The 22,550-nt window shown below is 42.5% G+C and overlaps 2 protein-coding genes across 2 annotated transcripts; one reads left to right on the forward strand and one right to left on the reverse strand.

The window, feature by feature from the left end:
- The first annotated feature begins 1,896 nt into the window (after nucleotides 1–1,896).
- LOC135696840 (saccharopine dehydrogenase-like oxidoreductase) lies at nucleotides 1,897–20,786 on the forward strand. Its single transcript, XM_065216370.1, has 5 exons — nucleotides 1,897–2,066; nucleotides 18,985–19,859; nucleotides 19,923–20,013; nucleotides 20,081–20,349; nucleotides 20,411–20,786. The coding sequence occupies exons 2-5, from the start codon at nucleotides 19,036–19,038 to the stop codon at nucleotides 20,502–20,504; spliced, it is 1,278 nt and encodes a 425-aa protein (XP_065072442.1). The 5' UTR covers nucleotides 1,897–2,066; nucleotides 18,985–19,035; the 3' UTR covers nucleotides 20,505–20,786.
- Nucleotides 20,787–20,873: 87 nt separating this feature from the next.
- alpha-PheRS (phenylalanine--tRNA ligase alpha subunit) lies at nucleotides 20,874–22,550 on the reverse strand. The gene has a single exon (XM_065216353.1). It carries the CDS (start codon nucleotides 22,446–22,448, stop codon nucleotides 20,958–20,960), a length of 1,491 nt encoding a protein of 496 aa, XP_065072425.1. The 5' UTR covers nucleotides 22,449–22,550; the 3' UTR covers nucleotides 20,874–20,957.

A 22,550-nucleotide genomic window follows, 5' to 3' on the forward strand; every position in this document is an offset into this window, starting at 1 on the left:
ATTTCCAGCGTCGGCCACAGCTACACGAATTAGTGATGCAGCTCCCACGGCTGCGGCTGCTCTCAATGGTGCTCCTGCGGTCCGTCTTCTCTAAAATTCGAAAAATAATGTTGCAGGAGACGGACCAGCAGCAGCAGCAGCAGCAGCAGCATTAGAGGCAGCCGCAGCCGTGGGCATCGCTAGTTCTTGTAGCCGTGGCCGGAACCCTCGGTCAGGTCAAGATACCGCTGTCAGCTGTTCTTCGTCTGAGAGGAAGACGCAACAGCTGTCACGGATAAAACGATTTTGATAACGAAGTGTTGCTATGCAAGCGATTGCCCTGATTTCTTCATGCTGGGTGTTGATTGTACGCAGTCCGGCGTGAAATAATGTTCCTAATTCTTCGGACAGGCATCAGGATGTGCGCTGACAATTCGATTTAGGAGAATCCATGGCGAGACTCGGTGGAGATTCACGGTTGTGTTTTGAAGATAATTTGATTATATTGTGGCAACATCAATAACAAATTTTGATACAGGCGCAGAAAAAGTTCAGTGTTGCCAGTAATCTTAAAGATCAGAAAAATTGTAACTATGGGTGTCGAACAGTGCCAATTGTGTGGTATTAATACCCCTCGAATAGAGATGTTAGGTGTATGCTATAAAACCCGAACAAACTCGGCTTCGGGTCCGACTAACATCGCCGACGAAACCCTTGCACGACAAAGAAAGATGAAGGCGCGTGACCATCCCCTTGGGTGCCATACATGTTTGGACCGCACTGCCACCCTGTAAACAATTAACGGAACTAAGTGTATGCGTAATTTCTGATAGATGTCATCATTAAGAATATAGCGGCGTCTGTGTTGTAGTGGTAAGCGTGATTACCTCTCACCCCAGCAGGCCTGGGTTCAATCTCAGTCAGCGCCGCCGGGATGTTCTGAGGCATAACATCTCTGATCACGCCTTCCTCCGGAGAAGTAAAGCCGTTGGTCCCCGGTTCATGAGTTGATGGGTCGATAGGTAGGGTCCAGGTGTGGGAGCTACCTCCCTGGCGTCGGTAGCATTGGTGCTCAGCACGGAAAACAAGATCGACGGGAAAACAAATCAAGGAAAAAAAATCATTAAGAACAGCAGTGACATCTGAAGGAAAATTAACGCAGAATCATGGTAACATGATGATTTCGTTTGCTTGTCAAAAATTCTAAAATATTCACCTAAAATTTGAACAAAACTTTGAACATAGATTAGGAAAACTATGTAGAACAACTTTGTCGAAGATCGCAAGTCGATTTGACTGCTGGGCAAAAAGGTATTATTATTTTACTTAGGCCTAATGCTCCGCGCATACCTACAGGCGTATATATACGCTTGTAGGTATGTGCGGTGCACTTAGTCCAAAATAAAAGGTAAGTCACTTTTTGTACAGAAGTCGAATCGGAAAATGGAAAATACGGTTTTCAACTAAGTTGTTCCGTTGTTCTACATAGTATTCCAAATCTAAGTCCGAGGTTTGGTCAAAATTCGTTCAAATTTGGTACAGTTGTTCGGTACCTCAAAACACATCGAAAGAGCAATGGGGAACAGGGGTTGTAAAGTTGACCCACCCTAATGCGGGTACTTACGCGTTGGTCGTAGGCTGCACTTGAAGGGATAGAATGCGTGTCTTCCAGTATGTATTTGAATCGAATGTGATGAGAAAAAAATACATTTCTGTATGTAGGTATTGTGTGTACAGTGCAGGGATGAATTCACTTGTAGGCTATACAAACGAGAACTATTAAGCGAACACATACCTCGATTGCATCAGTGGCGAGTGGCGACGACGACGTGTTGTTATTTCGTTGAAACCGGCCGGCATCGCACTCTGAGCTGCAGTATACTATAGTGCTGACTGTATGTATAGAATAGAGGCAGCAAGGTACAGTTTCACTGCTCAGTCAGTCGTACACTTTCAAACGCTGCAGAGGGTCCGCATTCTGTGAGAAGGTAGTTTTTTGTGCAACTGAAAAAACATCCAAACATAGGTGATTAGTCGCCAGATCAGAACATTGGCATTATCAAAGCTGTGACGAGCAACACCGAGAGGTAAGTGACATGTAACTTGAAGAACTTTTGTGAACATAAGCCTCTTTTCGGAGAAATGGCAGACGCCGGCTAGCCTTAATAATTCTGTTGAGTCACACGTAGCCATTTGTTTGACCTCTTTGGCGATTAATGTGTACATTAAAACTTGGCTGAGAATGGAAGAATCGTCTTTTTTATTGCTGAAGTCTACCGAAAAGAAACTTGATATTAAGGCACAATCCATTGCACTGCTCTACTAGAATTTTCCGTTATTGATCGCGATACGCAGCAGTAATTTTAAGGGTACGTTCCTATATCCTATGATGGATTGCAATTTAGAACTGTTCCTTATTTTCTCATAGCTGGAAAAACGGCAGAGACGCTTCTCGATTTTGCTGTGTTAGTTTGAGTGTTTGAAAAGCAGAAAAGATGAAATCATTTGAGTCTATAAGTTAAATAAACATCCCACCGAATTAGCTCATCGCTGCGCCGGTCGATGTTGTAAGGTACAATTATTGTTATGAAATTGAGCAATAAATCGGTTCGTTGTGTATAGAAAAATGCTTCTTCACCGTTTGAGCTAACGTTGAATTCAATATCGTTTCTGTCCTATGTTGAACTTATTTAAAGCTTTAACTCTGATACTGCTTTGAATTGAACGAAAATGTATCAAATTATTAAATTGTGTGTTATCAATTTCTCGCAGTTTAATTTCAGGCTTCATATGATGTTAAAACAGTCACTGTCGACCAAAAAACGCTTTTATAATATCATTAACATGTTGACTAATCATCTACTGAATACGTGTTACATTGTTGACGCGCCAGAGGCACTACGACGCATTACGCCACCCTTCACCCTTCGTCTGGCTGAACATATGTATGATTAAATAAATTGATTTCTTCTATTAATGCCCGTCTATATTATGTAGACCACCTGTAGGACACCGAAACATTCAGTGATGAAATGTATTTTTAATTCACCAAAAAGTCACATAAACGTTACTTACCACTCGTATCCGACTGTGTATTGTTATCAGAGATAAGAATCGAGTCATGTGTATGGCTATGGCACTACCACGACTTGGTCGCTCAATGCACTTTGAATCGGAGAGAAAGTTCACATTTTTTCGAGTGCATACGCATTGCGTTGGTGGCGGTGGGCGCAATGTCGTTTAAATTTAGACCCGTAAGCGCTGTAAAACGATCAATGGAAATTCAAACGAACGAATAATACGGTGATTGCTCATTCATTTCCCGTTTCGCATGCAGCACTCTATTTGGAGGAAGGAAATTGAGCACGTGTGTGGGTGAACTTCAAAGCCGAACTGCCCGTCTTTCCTAATGTTTATCTGTCATGACTAATACCTCCTTTTTTGAGATTATGAGAAGTATGCAAGCTGTACAATTTGGTAGCTTGTTGAACTGTTGGTTAGTTGGTTATAGGTTTGCTTAAGCTTCAGTCAACGTTAAAAGTTTTTCTTCAACAAACTCGTTCTCAGCAATGCCTCATCCGATTTTCATAAACTTGGATTTTTATTCAATAGTTGAACTAACTTTTGGCGTAGGTACCACCCCCCTTGAACCCTCCTCGTTCTTGGGAGATGTAAATATGTCTGTGTTTTTTAACTTTTTTAACCAGTTTGACCAAATGTTTTAAATTTTCACGCGAATCGGTTGTCTGGTGCCGCAAATGATATCAGATAGATGAAATATGCTTAGTAAGACTGTTTTTAGATATTTCCATAACGTATAGCTACGATATTATCGGTTCCGGGAGTCCCGGAAATCGGTACTGTAGGACATAGTAATATCTCAGGCAAAAGTATCTTGGGGCAAGTCAAATCATGGCAAATAGGTAGAATCAAGTGAATGAAGATGATTTGAGATGATTTTGGCCAGTTTGGCATCGGATCCGGAACGCGGATCTGTGAATTCCGGCAAACGGTTATCATATTATGCCAAAATGACAAGCTATGATCAATGAAACCAGGTTGTAGTGTATCTGATGACATATGGGCACATTTTTTTTTAACTAGTTCGTTTACTTACTAGGCTCAGTCGTGTGTGACACTTTGCGGAGCCAAAATCAGTAATTTTTGATTTTCATTTTAAATAGCAGTATTTCTAGGTTAGTATTGGGTACCAATTACTCGTGGCGGGCTTGAGGTTAATGGGTAACAATTTCGATTGGAAGGATCTAGGTAGGAAACTGGTTTCTGAAGCCTCCTTCAGATACTACTCTCGGAGGGTTGACCAAATCCTGGCTGGGCAGGGGCAAGTAGCACAGGAACAGGAGGATAATAAGACTGGGACACAATGGCGGGAAATTGTTTGGAAAGGAGGGGATAGTCACATCAAACTCTAACATCAGACAAACAAAGGAATTCGTAGATCGCTTGCATGTAGGGAAGATCACGTGTTCCCAATACATCTCTTACTTCACGGAAGGGTTGTCTACCTCGGGCCACTAGGGTATCAAATAGTCGTGCTCTGGAGGCGTCATTACCCGGGCAATACCAAACTGCGTGATCGATGTCATCATAACCGGTTCTGCACCTGCATATATTGCTGTCAACGAGGTTTATTCTATAGAGATGTGCGTCTAGCGAGTAGTGGTTGGACATAACTCTTGACATCACTCGAATGAATCCCCGACTTACATCCAGACATTTGGAACAATTGATTGTAACCACCACCCAAGAGAATTACTTGTCCAATCGTTTTGCGAATTTAAAAGAGAACTCTGACGTACTAATGGGAAAATATCATCATGTGAAATTCTTCTATCATAAATCTCGCCTTGTTGTGCGCCCACCTTTGCGAGAGAGTCTGCCTTCTCATTGCCTGGGATTGAGCAATGTGAGGGGACCCATACAGAGGTAATCATATATGATCTTTCGACCAGCAAACTCATCTGATGAGTGCCTACCTTGTATTGAATAGCCTCGATCGAATTGAGACTATCCTAGAAGATGAAGTAATGGTCTATGGGCACATCGGAAATCATCCCCAATGCGAAGTTGATTGCCGCTAGCTCAGCAACATAAACGGAACAAGGTTCCTGAAGTTTCCGAAAGGCGGTTGAGTATTCATTGAAGACGCCGAAGCCAGTGAATCCATCAATGCGTGATCCATCAGTGCAAAATCTTCTATTGCAATTGACTTGTTGGTACTTTTCAGCAAAAATGCGGGGAATTGAGATAGGTCGAAGTTGATCTGGAACTCCTTGAATAGCCTCTTTCATGGAGAGATCATAGTCAATGGGGGTACTGTACTTAGTAAAGCAAACACGAGAGGGGTTATAGCAAGGAAGGCTAATATCCGATGACATATAATTAAGATAGGTTCGCACGAATCTAGACTGGATGCTCAATTCAAGCATTTCTTCGAAGTTTTCAATCACAAGGTTGTTACTGACACTACATTTAATCAATATTCTTAATGAGAGCTCCCAGAAACGGTTCTGCAGGGGTTTTACGCCCGCTAGGACCTCTAGACTCATATTGTGTTTTGAATGCATACAGCCAAGGGCAATACGTAAACAACGATATTGAATACGTTCCAATTTGATTAGGTGGCTTTTTCTTGCCGAGAGGAAGCAAAAAGGCCATACTCAAGAACTGAAAGAATAGTCGTTTTATATAGTTTAATGAGGTCTTCCGGATGAGCACCCCATCATGTCCCGGAAATTGATCGTAGAAAGTTGATCCTTTGTTGACACTTTTGTTTCAAATACGTAATGTAGGTACCCCAAGTGCATTTTGAATCAAACCAGACTCCAAGGTATTTGAAGGTTAAAGATTGGGTAATGTGTCTGCCCAAAATATTTAGACGCAGTTGGGCTGGAAACCGCTTCCTTGTAAACACTACCAATTCAGTTTTTTGCGGTGAAAACTCGATCCCTAAATTTCTTGCCCAGAGAGACAGATTATTTAGGGAATTTTGCAATGGTCTTTGCAAGATTTCTGCACGTGGACCTCTCATGGAAACCACGGCATCATCTGCAAGCTGTCTAAGCGTGCATTGATTATCTAAGCAGTTATCAATATCTTTGACATAGAAATTATAAAGTAAGGGACTTAAACATGAACCTTGGGGTAAGCCCATGTAGCTAATTCTAGAAGTTGTCAGTTGACCTAGATTGAAGGTCATTCGTTTTTCTGACAGCAAATTATACAAGAAATTATTCAAAATACCGGGTAATCCACTACTGTGCAAATTGTCTGACAGTATGTCTATGGAAACCGAATCAAATGCCCTTAATATCCAAAAAGACTGAAGCCAATTGCTCCTTGTGCGCAAAGGCCAGTTGAATATCAGATGAAAGCATCGCTAGACAATCGTTTGTTCCTTTACTCTTCCGGAAATCAAATTGCGTATTTGAAAGTAGATTGTTTGATTCAACCCAATGGTCAAGTCTTAATAGGATCATTTTTTTTCTAATAATTTCCTCAGGCCTGATAACATAGAGATCGGACGGTAAGAATTGTGATCAGACGCTGGTTTCCCAGGCTTTTGAATAGCTATTACTTTAACCTGTCTCCATGCTGGTGGAACTATATTGAATTCCATAAATGAATTATATAGGTTAAGTAATCGTCTTTTAGCGATATCGGGGAGGTTTTTTAGAAGGTCGAATTTGATCATATCGCTTCCCGGAGCAGAGTTATTCGATGAAAGAAGTGCCATTGAAAATTCCAGTATTGTGAATGGTTCATCCAGAGAACCGTTACTTCGGACTGTATCCCGTAAAGTTGGTTGTGCTGGAACAGAATCTGGACAAACCTTTTTAGCGAAGTCGAATATCCCTTGGGAGGAGTATTCTTCACTCTCATTGGAAGATGAGCGGTTTCGCATATAGCGAGTCTTTTTCCAAAGCGTTGTCATCGAGGTTTCTCTAGAAAGTCCCTCGATAAAAGTAAGCCAGTAATTTCGTTTCTTTGCTTTTAGTAAGTTTTTAAGCTTTTTTTTAAGCTTTAGATACTTTTCGAAAAGCTCAGATCTTTCATGTCTACGATAATCTTTAAAGGCATCGGATTTCTCAAGATACAACTTTGTGCATTCGTCATCCCATCCAGGGGTGGCGGGTCTTCTTTTGAGGGATGCACTTGGAACACGTCGTTTCTGAGCTTCTAATGCGCTTTTGTAGATTCGTAGTTCGGTAAAGAAACGATACTCTTCCAGTGGTGGTAGAGGATCGGTAGAATCGATACAAAGAGTTACCGCCGATCAGAGATGCCAGGCTTAATTTGAAAAAATCTGGCAAAACCAGAAAAAAATGTCTGGCAAAAATCTGGCACAGCAAATTAACATAGGAAGCTGCCAGATTTCTCAAAAAATCTGTCTGGCAAAGCTTAAATTTCTCTGGCTGTGCCAGATAAATCTGACAACCTGGCAACGCTGCCGCCGATACAAATTTTTGCCAATCAATGTTCCTCTTGAGGTCAAAAGGAACTTGAATTGACTGATCTGTTTTTAGACGACCACTTTTGATTGAAATAATAATTGGCAAGTGATCACTACCATGGGGATCATTGATAACCTTCCACAGACAATCTAATGATAGTTAGTTAGAGCACAAAGAAATGTCAAGATGGCTCCCCGCATAAACGCAAACCATCACTTGACCTTACCGATAATGGTTATAAATTGTTTATAATCCCTCCTAAACTTTAACTGAAATGGTTTTGGAACCTTACATGAACGTTTGTGTGATAAAGTTTTAACCTTATGTATTATGGTTTTTAGTAAGCGGACCTTACAAATAATGAGTCGTTAAGAACCATTACCATTCCAAATTCTTGTTTTCTCCATACATTTTCGGAAAGAGAACTATATTAGAACGTTTTTACTTATGGTTTGAGAACATTAATGATTATGGTTATGGTAGTCAGTAAGGTCCATTAATCGTTTTGTATTATCGCTCAACTTTACGTGGAATATATCGCGAACTGATAATTATTAATTTACAGGCAACCAATTCGCGATATATTCCACATAAAGTTGATCGATGTTACAAAACCATTCATGGGCCTTACTGACTTACTTGATACTTGATGGGCTACGAATCGCCAGGTTGATTCAACGCCGAACGAAGTACTCTTCTCCATTGGACTCGGTCCTGAGCCAATCGCTTCCAGTCGCCATGAACGTTTAGCGACCTGATGTCCTCCTCAACTGCAAATAGCCAACGTGTCCGAGGTCTACCCCGGAGTCGACGACCTCTACCGGGTTCTCTGCTGAATATAATATTTGCTTGTCGTTCTTCCGGCATCCGCACTACATGCCCAGCCCACCGTAGTCTGCCGTGTTTTATAAGCTTCACTATATCCGTACCGTTATACACTTGGTACAACTCGTGATTCATGCGACGCCGCCAGATGCCATTCTCCTGTTTACCGCCGAGTATTGTTCGCAGCACCTTACGCTCGAAGACACCAAATGCTCTCCGGTCAGACTCTTTTAACGTCCACGATTCGTGGCCGTAGAGGGCTACCGGAAGTATCAGCGTCTTATACAGAGCGAATTTCGTTTTCGTTTGCAGGCTACGGGACTTCAGCTGGCTACGTAATCCGTAAAAGGCCCTGTTTGCAGCTGCAATACGTCTCTTCACCTCGCGGGTAACATCATTATCGCATGTCACTAGTGTTCCAAGATACACAAATTCTTCCACTACCTCAAATTGTTCACCATCTAACAACACTGCACTACCAACACCACTATTGCTCCCACGTTGTCTACCGGCTACCATGTACTTCGTTTTGGTAGAACTTATCGTGAGCCCAATCCTCGCCGTCTCCCTCTTAAAAGGCACAAACGCCCGTCGTTGATCGGCCCTCACGAAAACCAGCCTGGTATTCACCGACGAAGGACTCCTCAAGCGGTCTCAATCTGTTAAACAGAACGCGTGACAGTATTTTGTACGCCGAATTCAGAAGAGTTATTCCTCGATAATTGGCGCACTCGAGTCTGTGCCCTTTTTTGAATAATGGGCAAATGAGGCCATCCAACCAGCTAGCAGGCAGTTCTTCGTCCTCCCATATCTTCGTTAGAATACGGTGGATTGCTTGATGCAGCTGCTCACTTCCGTGTTTGAAAAGTTCGGCCGGGAGCTCGTCCTTCCCAGCAGCCTTATTGTTTTTCAGCTCACGTATTGCCTTTTTAACCTCGTCTAGCGTTGGAGGCTCCACAGCTTGATCGTCGTCTGCGATGTTTACTCTGTTCCTCGATACTCCCTCACTCTCTCCATTCAACAATGTCTCAAAATGCTCTTTCCACCTGGCAGCCACCATTGTTTTATCTGTCAGCAAATTCCCCTCAAGGTCATTGCACATGGCGGGAGATGGCGCTGTTTTACTCCGCACACCATTGACAGTCGCGTAGAACCTTCGCATATCGTTATGTTCCATACTTTCTTGCGCCTCAGCAATCACGCGTTCTTCGTATTGCCTTTTCTTTCTGCGGTGGGTTCGTTTCTCAGCTGCCCTTGCTACCTTGTACCGCTCTCTGTTCAGCCGGGTACCAGACACTAACATCCGGCTTCTGGCAACGTTCTTCTCATCCGTCAACCTCTGGCACTCCTCATCAAACCAGCCATTACGTGGTCGTCTTTGAGCTGTACCTATCACTTCTTGTGCTGTTGTGTTCACCGCTCCGTGGATTGTGTTCCACAGATTGTTGAGGTCCTCGTTCACGTTGATTTCGCTAATCCGCTCATCAAGCTTCTGGCGGTACTCTGCAGCAACACCTTCTACTGACAAGCGATGGATATTGAAACGCATCGATCTCCGGTTCGTTGAATTCGTAACGGTCGATAGACGCGCCCGAATTTTGCAGACAACAAGATAATGATCTGAGTCAATGTTAGGCCCCCTAAAAGTCCTTACATCAATGACATCTGAGAAGTGCCGGCCATCCACCAACATGTGATCGATCTGGGTGCAAGTTTCGCCATTTGGGTGTCTCCAGGTGTGCTTTCGGATATTCTTGCGTGCAAAGTAGGTGCTACTGATGGCCATACCTCTAGCAGCGTCGAAGTTTATCAGTTTCAGGCCGTTATCATTGGTTACTGTATGTAGGCTCTCTGTACCAATGATTGGACGAAAGAAATCTTCCCTCCCAACCTGCGCATTTGCATCTCCGATTACAATCTTCACGTCGTGTTTTGGGCACTCATCATAAGTTTTATCGAGACTGTCATAAAACGCGTCCTTCACGTCATCGGATTTATCGTTGGTTGGCGCATAGATGTTGATCAGGCTGTAGTTGAAGAATTTGCCCCGAATACTTAATACACAGATGCGGTCGCTTACCGGTCTCCACCGCATAACACGCTTCATCTGCTTCCCGATCACTATGAACCCTACTCCATGTTCTGCCCTATCGCCACCGCTGTGATAGATATGATACTTGAAGGAAGTGTTGGCGATGGGATCCACCGCCCGGAATTCACGTTCTCCGGATCTAGGCCACCGTACTTCCTGAATAGCAGCTACGCTCACATTCACTTTTTGCAGTTCACGAGCCAAAAGGCCCGCTCGTCCAGGTTCATTTAAGGTTCTGACATTCCAAGTACCGAGTTTCCATTCATTGTCCTTATTTCGTTGCCGGGTCGGTTGCCGAAAATTCCGTTCGTTGTTTTCTCTTTCTTCGTTTTTCTGAGTAATGTTGGGGGTTTCAGTATGCTACCTTACCGGGGTCGCGATACCTACATCATGTTGGTGGGGCTGCCACCTTAGGTGTAGCTGACGTGATACAGCATTTCTTATTCAGCCGCTCGCTCCGAGACAGACGCTGTTTGAGCCGCACCTCCATGGTGAACAGACGCTCGAGGGTCGCACCTCCTCACTTTGCTATCACCACGATCCGGATCCATGTTTTTATCGTGGTGACATTGCCCAGGCTACGCTACCAGCATCTTTTGCTGGCGGTCTTTGTCATCGGCTGACCCGTGGAAGCGTGAGGTAGGAACTTGTGAGGACCAGAGCTGTTGGGACAACACTCCTTCCAGTTTGTCGACTCACCATTTGTAGGCCTTACTGACTACCATAACCATAACCATTAATGTTCTCAAACCATAAGTAAAAACGTTCTAATATAGTTCTCGTTCCGAAAATGTATGGAGAAAACAAGAATTTGAAATGGTAATGGTTCTTAACAACCCATTATTTGTAAGGTCCGCTTCCTAAAAACCATAATACATAAGGTTAAAACTTTATCACACAAACGTTCATGTAAGGTCCCAAAACCATTTCAGTTAAAGTTAAGGAGTGATTATAAACAATTTATAACCACTATCGGTAAGGTCAATTTATGGTTCGCGTTTATGCGGGTCTCTCGAGCAGGAGGGTTTGCTATACGTGTTGCTTCACCAGTGTTCAAGATAGTCAAGTTGAAATCGTCGCACAAATCATAGAAAATACCCGCTCTATTGTCATCGTATGATTCGCCCCAACCAGTACCGTGTGAGTTCATATCGCCCAGTATTAGAACTGGAGATGGAAGGATATTAACTGAACTCCAAAGCTGACGGCGGTTCATGGAAGTCCTTGGAGGGACATATACAGAAGCTATGCAAAGATCCTTGTTCTTCACATTTATTTGGCAAGCGACAATTTCAATGCCTGAAATTATTGGGATTGAGATTTTATAGAAGGAGTAGCACTTTTTGATCCCCAAAAGTACGCCACCATATGAATCATCTCGGTCCAGGCGGATAATGTTAAAATCGTGGAAGTTTAGTTCATCTTCAGAAGAAAGCAGTTCCATTGTAATAAAGTGATCATATCTTGATCCTCACTCGACGAATTATCCATCGAAAGATATGAATTCACCAATGAGGGGCCATGATGCAGTCAATTGCTTGAAGTAGTTTCCGACTATAGGAACAAGCAGGTCAATAAGCTCTCGAAGTGACGATTCGTCGGGAAAGCCGAGGGCATTAAAAAATGTTATCCACAATGTCCTTAAATTTAATCTTTCCTCGCTTGGACGGGAGAGTTTTCTTTGAATTGCGAGTAGACGTGGTGTTTATTTTTGGTAACCTCTTACGATTACCTTTATTAGGTAGCGGCGCGGTGGAAAAGCTGCAGCAAGGATCAGATGGAGCAGCAATTACCGATTTGTTCGGCTTTTTCAATGAATCCCCGCTACCTTCAGATTTTTGCATGCTTTTTAGAGTGGTTTTATTTTTTTTTTCCGGCGCACTCCCGGGGAGCTAGTCAGCTTCCTTTTACCGGGGGCGTGTACCTCCGGAGACTTACTCTCATCTGCTATGTCAGAGTCCAGTTCATCGGAAGACAAAATCTCAAAAGTGTTTTCATTTTGAGCAACTGATGCCAACGAAGCAGAGGTTTCATTTTGCAACTTAACCATTTCTGCAAACGTCAGCTTGGAGCGTTCTTTTATTGAACGCTTCACATTATTGGTACGCTTCTTGTACGCGGGGCAGTCCTGCAAAGCATGAAGAGGTTCTTTGCTACAGTAAGCACATTTAGTTGCTTCCTGTTGGCAAGCACCCTCCATGTGGTCTTGGCTACATTTGCCACAACGGGGCTTGTTGTCATAAAAAGCAGCTGTGTGTCCCAACTTTTTGCAGTTGGTACAATTATATACCCTTGGTACAAAAAGTCGCACCGGGAAAAAAACATTTTCAATTTCTAAAAACTTTGGGAGAACCGAAGACACCTGTAGTGAGCCTGAAGGGGAATAAGTATTTTGACCATTTAACGTGGTCGCTGAATACAATATCCTGCATTTTGTAGTAGCATTTTGAAGGCGCCCCATACCTTCCATGACGTCATCACACGTCAGGCTCAATGCAGAGACCACGCCGTCTATCTCCACATCTCGAGATGGGATGTAGACGTAATACTCTTTGTTATAACCCTCGCCGTCAGCAATCTCATTTGCGACTTTATATGTGAGTGCAGTTATACCACAAACGAAGTGACAGACGACTTACTGGCGAAGAAATCCATTTAAATAATGTGGTTCACTGTAATAGAATTTTCTTGGAAGCTTGTGCCATCATCCACCAGATGGGTTAGTTTTTTTGTTTTGATTTGAACAAAGCTGATTTTGTGTACAATGATTCTTTGACAGTGTGCAAAGAGTGCGTATCATTTTGTCATTTTTTTATGCATTTCAGTTTTGAGTAGAGTGAAAGAGATAGAACCAAAATATTCTAGTACATTTGGTGAAAATGCTAGTTCAATCCAATAGTAGTGTTGCCATGTGGTACAATCCAGTAGTAGTGGTGTTGCCATGTGGTACACTGAAAAATTGCAATAGCAGGTTAGTTACCAAAGTTTTCGAGCCGCTCCGTCTGTCACTTCGTTTGTGGTTATACCAACAATCAATACGAAACTAACGATTTTAAATTGGCTCACCACTTTAGTAGCCTATTGGTCCCAAGCAAACGATTAACGTACCCTATTCTAGTTGAAATTTTATTACTACACTATGTTTGTTTTGATTCGCTATGAAAGTTTGACAGATAACATCAGGGGTGTGTGGATTCATGCAGAACATGCAGGGGTGAGTGAAATAGCTTGGGACTGCTTGGGACCGTTGTTCTGGTACTGAGTGAGCCAAAAATAATAATGATTTTCTTCGGGAACCAGTGGTCTTAGAGTTACCTCTATGGTTATACCACAAACGAAGTGACAGACGACTAACTGGCGAAGAAATCAATTAAAATAATGTGGTTCGCTGTAATAGAATTTTCTTAGCTTGTGCCATCATCCACCAGATGGGATAGTATTTTTTTTTTGATTTTGCACAAAGTTGATTTTGTGTACAATGATTCTTTGACTGTGTGCAAAGAGTGTATATCATTTTGTCATTTTTTATGCATTCCAGTTTTGAGTAGAGTGAAAGCGATAGAACCAAAACATTCTAGTACATTTGGTGAAAATGCTAGTTCAATCCAGTAGTGGTGTTCCATGTGGTACACTGAAAAATTGAAATAGCAGGTTAGTCACCAAAGTTTTCGAGCCGCTCCGTCTGTCACTTCGTTTGTGCTATTGGTCCCAAGCTAATCGATTAACGAACCCCATTCTAGTCAAAATTCTAGTACTACACTATGTTTGTTTTGATTCGCTATGAAAGTTTGACACATAAAATGGTACTATCATAGAGGTAACTCTAAGACTAGAAGGTCCCGAAGAAACGTGCTCAACTTTTTGGCTCAGCTCTGGAACTCTTTTCGGGCCCAAGCTAATCGATTCACCCCTCGAAACATAGGAAAATCCACTAACCCCTAATTTTATCTGTCAAACTTTCATAGCGAATCAAAACAAACATTGTGTAGTACCGTAAAACGGGGTATCTTTGATAATACGGATAACTTTGATAGTATAATATAAGGATTAAATTTACTCGCTGCGCTTTTTATAAATTAGAAATAATGGTTCCATATTGTAGCTTAGGGTGTCAGTATGTGTTACATATTTTACAAACATATTAAAAAACAATTTTCGTATTTTTCGCCTGTTTGAAAAAGCACTCAAACCATAGAGGTAACTCTAAGACTAGAAGGTCCCGAAATAACGTGCTCAACTTTTTGGCTCAGCTCTGGTACTCTCTTCGGTCCCAAGCTAATCGATTCACCCCTCGAAACATAGGAAAAACCAATAACCCCTCATTTTATCTGTCAAACTTTCATAGCGAATCAAAACAATCATTGCGTAGTACTAGAATTTCGACTAGAATGGGATACGTTAATCATTTGCTTGGGACCAATAGGCTAGTCAAGTAGTGAGCCAATTTAAAATCGTTAGTTTCGTATTGATTGTTGCTCAAACCATCACTTATGAAATGAATTTCCGATATAGCCATCACAAATTCAATGTTGTAATCTTATTGCCTATGATGTTTTCTGATTATATACTCATTCAAAGTTTCATATTTAGAGAACTCAAATGTTTGAGTTTCACGCATTTTTTTCTATATTCATCGAGCATTATCAAATTAACCCCAAATCAAAATACTGATGTTCGGTAACAAAACTAAAAAAAGTGCAAATGCTTTAATTCTCGTTAAACAAATTACTAACGAATTAACTCTTGGATCCTCAGTACTAGTTTTAAAAATATAAAATTTGATAAATATTCTTTGTTGCAAGAAATATTTAGAATATACTTTAAAAAATAATCAATGTTACCCCGTTTACGGTACTAGAAATTTTTAATCGTTTGCTTGGGACCAATAGGCTAGTGAAGTAGTGAGCCAATTTAAAATCGTTAGTTTCGTATTGATTGTGGTACTATCAACAATCAATACGAAATAAACGATTTTAAATTGGCTTACTACTTGACTAGCCTATTGGTCCCAAGCAAATAGATTAACGTTCCCCATTCTAGCTGAAATTCTAGTACTACACAATGTTTGTTTTGATTCGCTATGAAAGTTTGACAGATAAAACGAGGGGTTAGTGGATTTTCCTATGTTTCGAGGGGTGAATCGATTAGCTTGGGACCGAAGATAGTACCAGAGCTGAGCCAAAAAGTTGAGCACGTTTCTTCGGGACCTACTAGTCTTAGAGTTACCTCTATGGTACTATCTTCGGTCCCAAGCGAGGGGGGCGACATATCTAAATCTCAATTTTAGATGCTCAAAAAATCTCACTAGCGAAAAATCTTCTTGCATTTCTCGCATCTACTTGCATCGCGCATCATCTTTTTGCAGGAAACCTTCAGAATCGTCATCAATCTTCTTTCTATCTACTCAGCGTGCGAGCAGCTAGCCACAGCACAACACAATCTTTCCTGCAGCGTAGATAGAGTCGCCCCCCTCGGTCCCAAGCTAATCGATTTACCCCTCGAAACATTGGAAAATCCACGAACCCCTCATTTTATCTGTCAACTTTCATAGCGAATCAAAATAAATATAGTGTAGTACTAGAATTTCGACTAGAATGGGGTACGTTAATCGATTTGCTTGGCACCAATCGGCTAGTCAAATAGTGAGCCAATTTAGTTTCCAACCGGTGGTATAATTCCATTTGCAAACCCACAATCTATCTGCGTATAAAAAAAATAATTGAGAGTGATTTACGGAAAAACCCGCCAGTATCGCACCCAACGTCAGTGCCTATAAGTAAGCGTACTACGACGTGGCTCTCAAACAAAGGAGTAACAAGTGTAATACTATCACTGCTAGACTAGATCTTTGGTTTTCTCATGCAGTGGTTCATCAGAGAGGGAAAGCTTAGTAATCCACATCGCCTGTCCATGTCGCCATTCTATCACCTATCTATGAGACAGCAACACTGGCCATAAACCTTCCGTCTCCAACACTCCATTTTGAAACATGAAATTTAGCCCTTTCACCAGCAACAAGTTGCAAAAACTAGCTAAGGGGAGGGTGTTTCTCATCATGGCTAACTTCATTGGCCTAAAATTCATTTGAATCTGTTTAATTATCGAATATTTTGTACCAAGTCGTCATCATGAATATGTTACTGATTGCTATATATATTTCACTTGACGAAAAATCAAGTTCCATAGAAGAAACCATAGATTCTAGAGGTGGGCAAAATAGCTCATCTTACTGAGCGGATCAGGCTCGTTCAGCTCACTACCCAAGTAACAATTTTGGTTTTATGAGGGTTCTGTAGACCATGTTTTAGACTTGTAGAATGCTATAAAACCGCGATAAAACCTGCAATGTTAGTTGGGTAAGGTTCTATGGAGTTGCTCTTAAGCTCATTGTTAAAAAATGTGTTTTTAGTTACCATATACTGAGGCAAACAAACTTAAAAATTCCATAATGTCACCTGGTCATTTTTGATTTCATAAGACACTTATGAATTTCATAGGCGTGACTTATCAATGATTATCGTACTTCGAGGTGGTTCTCTTCTACGCATTTAGCCTTGGAGCAAGACAGCTTTCGATCATGAGTATAATCGGAGTTAATTTTGAGTAACTCTGAGTAACTCGCATTGCTCGACAACATTTACTAATAGCAACTTGGTTGTTGTGTAAAAACCGATGCTTTCAAGCAAAGATAATTCAGTGGCAACATTTCAAAGGGGCGTAATTGCATTTGAAAATTTGTAGTACGTATTTCAACATTTTAAGCGGTGCGCTTTCAAACTAAAGCTTAGCCGAGAAGATATTTTGGTAATGGAAAGGCAGTTTTTGTGGGATTCAGGGATTTTGGATAATCCCTAGAAGTCTTCAGACAAGCTCAAGAAGGATTCCAGTCAATCGAAAAGAGGATTTATGACAGTCTCCGGAGGAACTCCGAACTTACTCTGACTTTTTCTAGCAAAATATTCTCGGAGATTTATATCAATCTTCCATTACGGAAGCTTGTAAATTTAATTTTGCTGGTCATTGTACACCTCAATTATAAATAATATGAAATGTTGAGTTTCCTCGTGCTTGAAACTAATTCAACAGAACAAGAAGCCTCTTACATCGATTTTGAGAGGTTGAGTATTAATTTTCATGAGCTAAAATAATCTTCTCATAATGTTAGGTCAAATTCCAACTTCTTTGGTCTTGAAATCACACCACCACATCACGAAAAACTTCGAAGATCAATCCCTAGAAAGCAAAAGAGGCCCTGGCCTGGACAAAAGCAATTAACTTGGATCTTAATATTGCCGTTTCATGGCCATTATGCTATATTAAAGTTGATGATCTGACGCCAAATGCTAAATTTTCCCTAAATTTAAAATATTTAAACAAAACATTCTATCAGACGGTGGTTGTTTCCAGAACATCTTATAATGAAAAATACGAGACTATTTTGTTCATTTTTGAGTAAATATGAGAAACTCAAATTTACTCGCAGCAAATATATTTACTCTGAGTACAGCCTTCTTGCCCCTTGCATTTAGCCTATTCGATTTTTTTCCTTGATTTTGTTTTCCGTGCTGAGCACCAATGCTACCGACGCCATGGAGGCAGCTCCCACACCTGGACGAGTATTAACCCATTTACTCATGAACCGGGGATCAACGGCTTTACTTCCCTGATGTTATGCCTCAGAACATCCTGGCGGCGCCGATTGGGATTAAAACCCAGGACAGCTAGGGTGAGAGGTAATCACGCCTACCACTACACCACCGGCACCCCTATCCTATTCGATTTCTCAAGCGTTGATAGACATGAGCGCAAAACAAAGACTCAATCATCATGCATAAGATGTACAGATTTGAGTTATAAAAAAAGGTTGTAGCTAATCCCCCTTATTCTGCGAGTCACATGACTCTCTCTCACCGATGAGGTGACAATTGTCACCTCGTGTGAGGTGACTCTCCATGCAAATCATATGGAGAGTCACCTCACACGAGGTGACTATTGTCACCTCAACGGTGAGAGAGAGTCACGTGACTCGCAGAATAGGGGGGAATATCAAAACCTACAAAAGCTTCATACATCATTTCATGGAATTCTGTTGATAAAAAAAGTTAGAGGCAAATGAATTTAAATGAATGCACGAAATTAATGTAAATGATTTGCCATGTCTGGTCCAGTCTGCTCCATTTGATAAAACTTTTTTATGTTTCATAAGTTTACTTATGAATTTCATTGAATTGATAAAAATGCAGATGGGACCGACTTGCGGCAGAGATGTAAATGTACATTTAAAAAATAAAGTGTTCATTACTTCGATCAGGTTTATTTGTGTGGGACTGAAATGCGATTATGGGCAGTATCTATCCAAAGTATAAAATGTGAAAGCCTAAAGTTCATAACGCCTTCTACATTTACAATGAGAACGGATTTCTAACCATTCCTAAGTCTTGCCTCTACAAGACTGATACCACGATCACATTCTACCAGATAGCTACATGTGCTTTTGTTCTTCATTCTTCTATCCGCCTTCTCGATGTCACAATCGATCGTGTGTTTGTACACCCTCTGAGCCGGTTATGTGATTCATTCCACTTCATCCTCAACACTTCTTTTCACTTTCAGCATTTTATTTGCCATCCACTACCCACAGCGGAGTAATAAAAATCAGCAAACATGTCCACCGAGCGCCCGCTAGACGTGATCATATTCGGTGCAACCGGTTTCACCGGCAAGTACACCATCTACGAGGGAATCAAACTACTGGACGGCCTTAAATGGGGCGTCGCCGGTAGGAGTAAGGAAAAACTGGCTAAAGTTCTCAATGAGATCGGCAATAAGGCCGAGAAGGATCTTTCGGAAACGCCAACCGTGATCGCTGATGTGAAGGATCCCGATTCGCTTAAGAAAATGGCCGAACAGTGTCGGATCGTGGTCAACTGCTGTGGTCCCTATCGATTCTATGGGGAACCGGTGGTGAAGGCTTGCATCGAAGCCGGTACGCACCACGTGGATGTCAGCGGTGAGCCACAGTACATGGAACGGATGCAGCTCCAGTACAACGAGCAGGCCCAGGAGAAGGGAGTCTATGTGGTGTCCGCTTGCGGATTTGACAGTATTCCCGCCGATCTGGGAACGGTGTTCCTGGAGAAGGAATTTGACGGGACCATAAATTCCGTTGAAACGTTTTTGGAGACGAAGTCGAATCGGTCGGATGGTGGAGCGGTCATTCACTATGGTACGTGGGAGTCGGCCATCTATGGGTTGGCCCATGCGAACGAGCTGCGCGGACTAAGAAGTCAACTGTTCCAATCAAGACTGCCCAACTTCCAGCCCCGCTTGAAGGATCGTCCACTGTTGCATAGGGCCAAGATTTCGAACAATCGCTGGTGTCTGCCGTTCCCGGGTTCCGATCGATCGGTGGTGATGCGATCACAGAGATACTTCTACGACAACGATAAAAAGCGACCGGTCCAGATGAAGGCCTATGTCACTTTTGCGTAAGTAAAAGCCATATATTTTGCCATCTAAGATATCGATCTATCGATCTCGATTTCAAACAGAACACTCTTCGAGGTGCTCGCTGTAATTCTGGTTGCTGCCGTGTTTGGCATTATGACTCGCTTCAAGCTGGGACGTCAATTGCTGTTGAAAGTAAGTTGAACCTTTTTAACTTACCACCTATTTCGAAATTGACATCCACCATTCCATCCAAACATAGTACCCACGCCTGTTCTCGGCCGGATTTGTGTCGCACGAGGGTCCCTCGGAGGAAACGATGAAGAATACCGAGTTCACGATGTACTTCAAGGGCGAGGGGTGGAACCGGGATGAAGAACAGCTGGAACCGTCCGATCAGTACAAGGTGCCACCGAATAAGAAGCTTAAGGTCAAGGTGACAGGAACCAACCCAGGCTACGGAGCGACCTGTGTTGCACTGCTACTGTCAGCGACGACCATCCTGAAGCAAAGTGACAAGATGCCCTCGACGTAAGATCCCGTTTCCCATCCGGATTGTAGGAAGTTGTAACATTTCATTGTTTCTTTTTAGGGGAGGCGTCTTTCCACCGGGAGCTGCTTACTACAAGACTAATATGATTGAAGAGCTCTGCAAGAATGGGTTCAAATTCGAAGTGCTTAAATAGGAGACTGATTTCAAATGACTAGCTATTCTCATTCATCAATTAGGATAGCAATGTGGATGCACAGGAGCACGAAGGTCGATGGGCCATGTCCCTCATGTTCTTAAAAGGATTGGGAATTATATGCATGTTACTGAATTCTATATTAAGCTTTTATCCGTATAAGGGTTGTTGTCACTCATCCTGAGGCCCTGTTCTAATCAAGTCAGAAATTGAACTATTTATTAACAAAGCGCTTCTTCGAAAGTGTATTATCGTAAGACTATTATTACTAATAAAGAGGAATTAAATCTAATAAGGCATTGAAGGTTATTTCTGAGAAAGAACTAATCTTTGTAGGCTGTCATCAAATGAATACGCTTTCTTTTCAAATTTTCGTTAGCAGACTTTGATATTTTACGCACCAAACGGTAGATCATGGAAAAAGGAAAAAAAATAACAAACACGTCCCACCTCTTAGCGATTCATCCTGCAGATCGGTCCTTCCTGCACCATCTTCAGATCCACCTTCGGTCCGATCAAATCTCGAATGTTGTTGATACCGTACTTGATCATCGTCGGGCGCTCCAACGACAGACCCCAGGCAATGACGTTAACACCCAGCGGAACGCCCAGCGGTCGCAACATTTCCGGACGGAAGACACCAGAATTTCCCACCTCGATCCACCGCTGCAGTCCCGGGTGGAAGCAGAAAATTTCCATCGACGGTTCGGTGTAAGGATTGAACGTCGGCTTGTACTCCAGCTCTGTAATGCCCAGCTTGTTGAAGAATGCATTGAACGTTCCGATGAGATCGCCCAACGTCAACCCGTAATCCGCAACGACACCTTCCACTTGGTGGAATTCGGCCAAATGCGTTGCGTCCAGGGTTTCGTTTCGGAACACCTTATCAATGCTGAAACACTTGACCGGTTTGAAACCTTCCGATTGGTTGGAAATCTTGTACAACATTCGTGCACTGACCCCAGTGGTATGCGTCCGCAGGACATTCTTCTGCGCTTCCTCCAGCTTCCAATTGTACCGATAACCGATCGAACCATCCGTTCCGTTTTCATGCGAATCCTTCACAGCGTCCAGCAACTGCAGAGGAAACTTACTACTCAACTTGGGATTCGAAACGAAAAACGTATCCTGCTCATCACGAGCCGGATGCTGCTGAGGAACGTACAGTGCGTCGAAGTTCCAGAAGCTAGATTCAACAAAATTGTTCGTCGGCATTTCCGAGAATCCCATCTCCAGGAATATCGAACGGAATTCGGAACGAACTTTCATCAGTGGATGCAGCTGGCCACGCTCCGGAGGAACACCCAAGGCATCGAAATTGTACGGCTTGAACTTGAGATCCTTCCAGATGCCACTCGCCAACATTTCCACGGTCAAATCCGTTTCCAGCTTCTTCAAACTCGTCGAAAACTCCGGTCCCTTCGACAGCACAAAACTCTTGGTAACCGTTTCGGCCATTATCTTCCGCTTCTTGTACTCATTCTTCACATTATCCGGGATATCTTTATCTCTACCTTCCATCACGGCTTTAGTATGCTCCTTCACAACGTCCTCAATCTTCTCGACCTTCTTCCGAATCAGCGGTGCTCCTGCAGACTTGTCCATCATAATCCAACCATTGGACATGGCTTTACTGAATCCAACCTTTGCATTCGGAGAAGTCTTCATCAGCTCAGCTTGTGGAATCCCCGCGTCCGGAACGGCATTGAACAGTACAGCTTCGTGACTCCCATTGGCCAGTATTAGCTTACCCTCGTCGGTCAGCTCCCAGGTTTTCCTGGTGGCTTGCGTCGTGTTGATCACATCCGCTGCCGTCGATTCGATACTTTTCACAGCTCCGACAATTTTTTGATGATCTTCGCCAAAAACAGGGACCAAATCCAGCGTATCGACGTCGCCGTGTTTTTCGATATACTGGAGGATTCGTTCCGTTAGTTCCTGCATGATTCCCTGTGTCACTGGGTGGGAAATTATTGTAGAAAAATCACTTGATTTGCCGGTTTCCCAGACGTGAGGAAAAACGCACGATCCGCAAGCCAGATGAAC

Source organism: Ochlerotatus camptorhynchus, unplaced genomic scaffold, assembly GCF_037179485.1.
Source record: "Ochlerotatus camptorhynchus isolate MF236.1 unplaced genomic scaffold, CSIRO-AGI_Acam_v1.1 ptg000062l, whole genome shotgun sequence".
NCBI classification, from domain to species: domain Eukaryota; kingdom Metazoa; phylum Arthropoda; class Insecta; order Diptera; family Culicidae; genus Ochlerotatus; species Ochlerotatus camptorhynchus.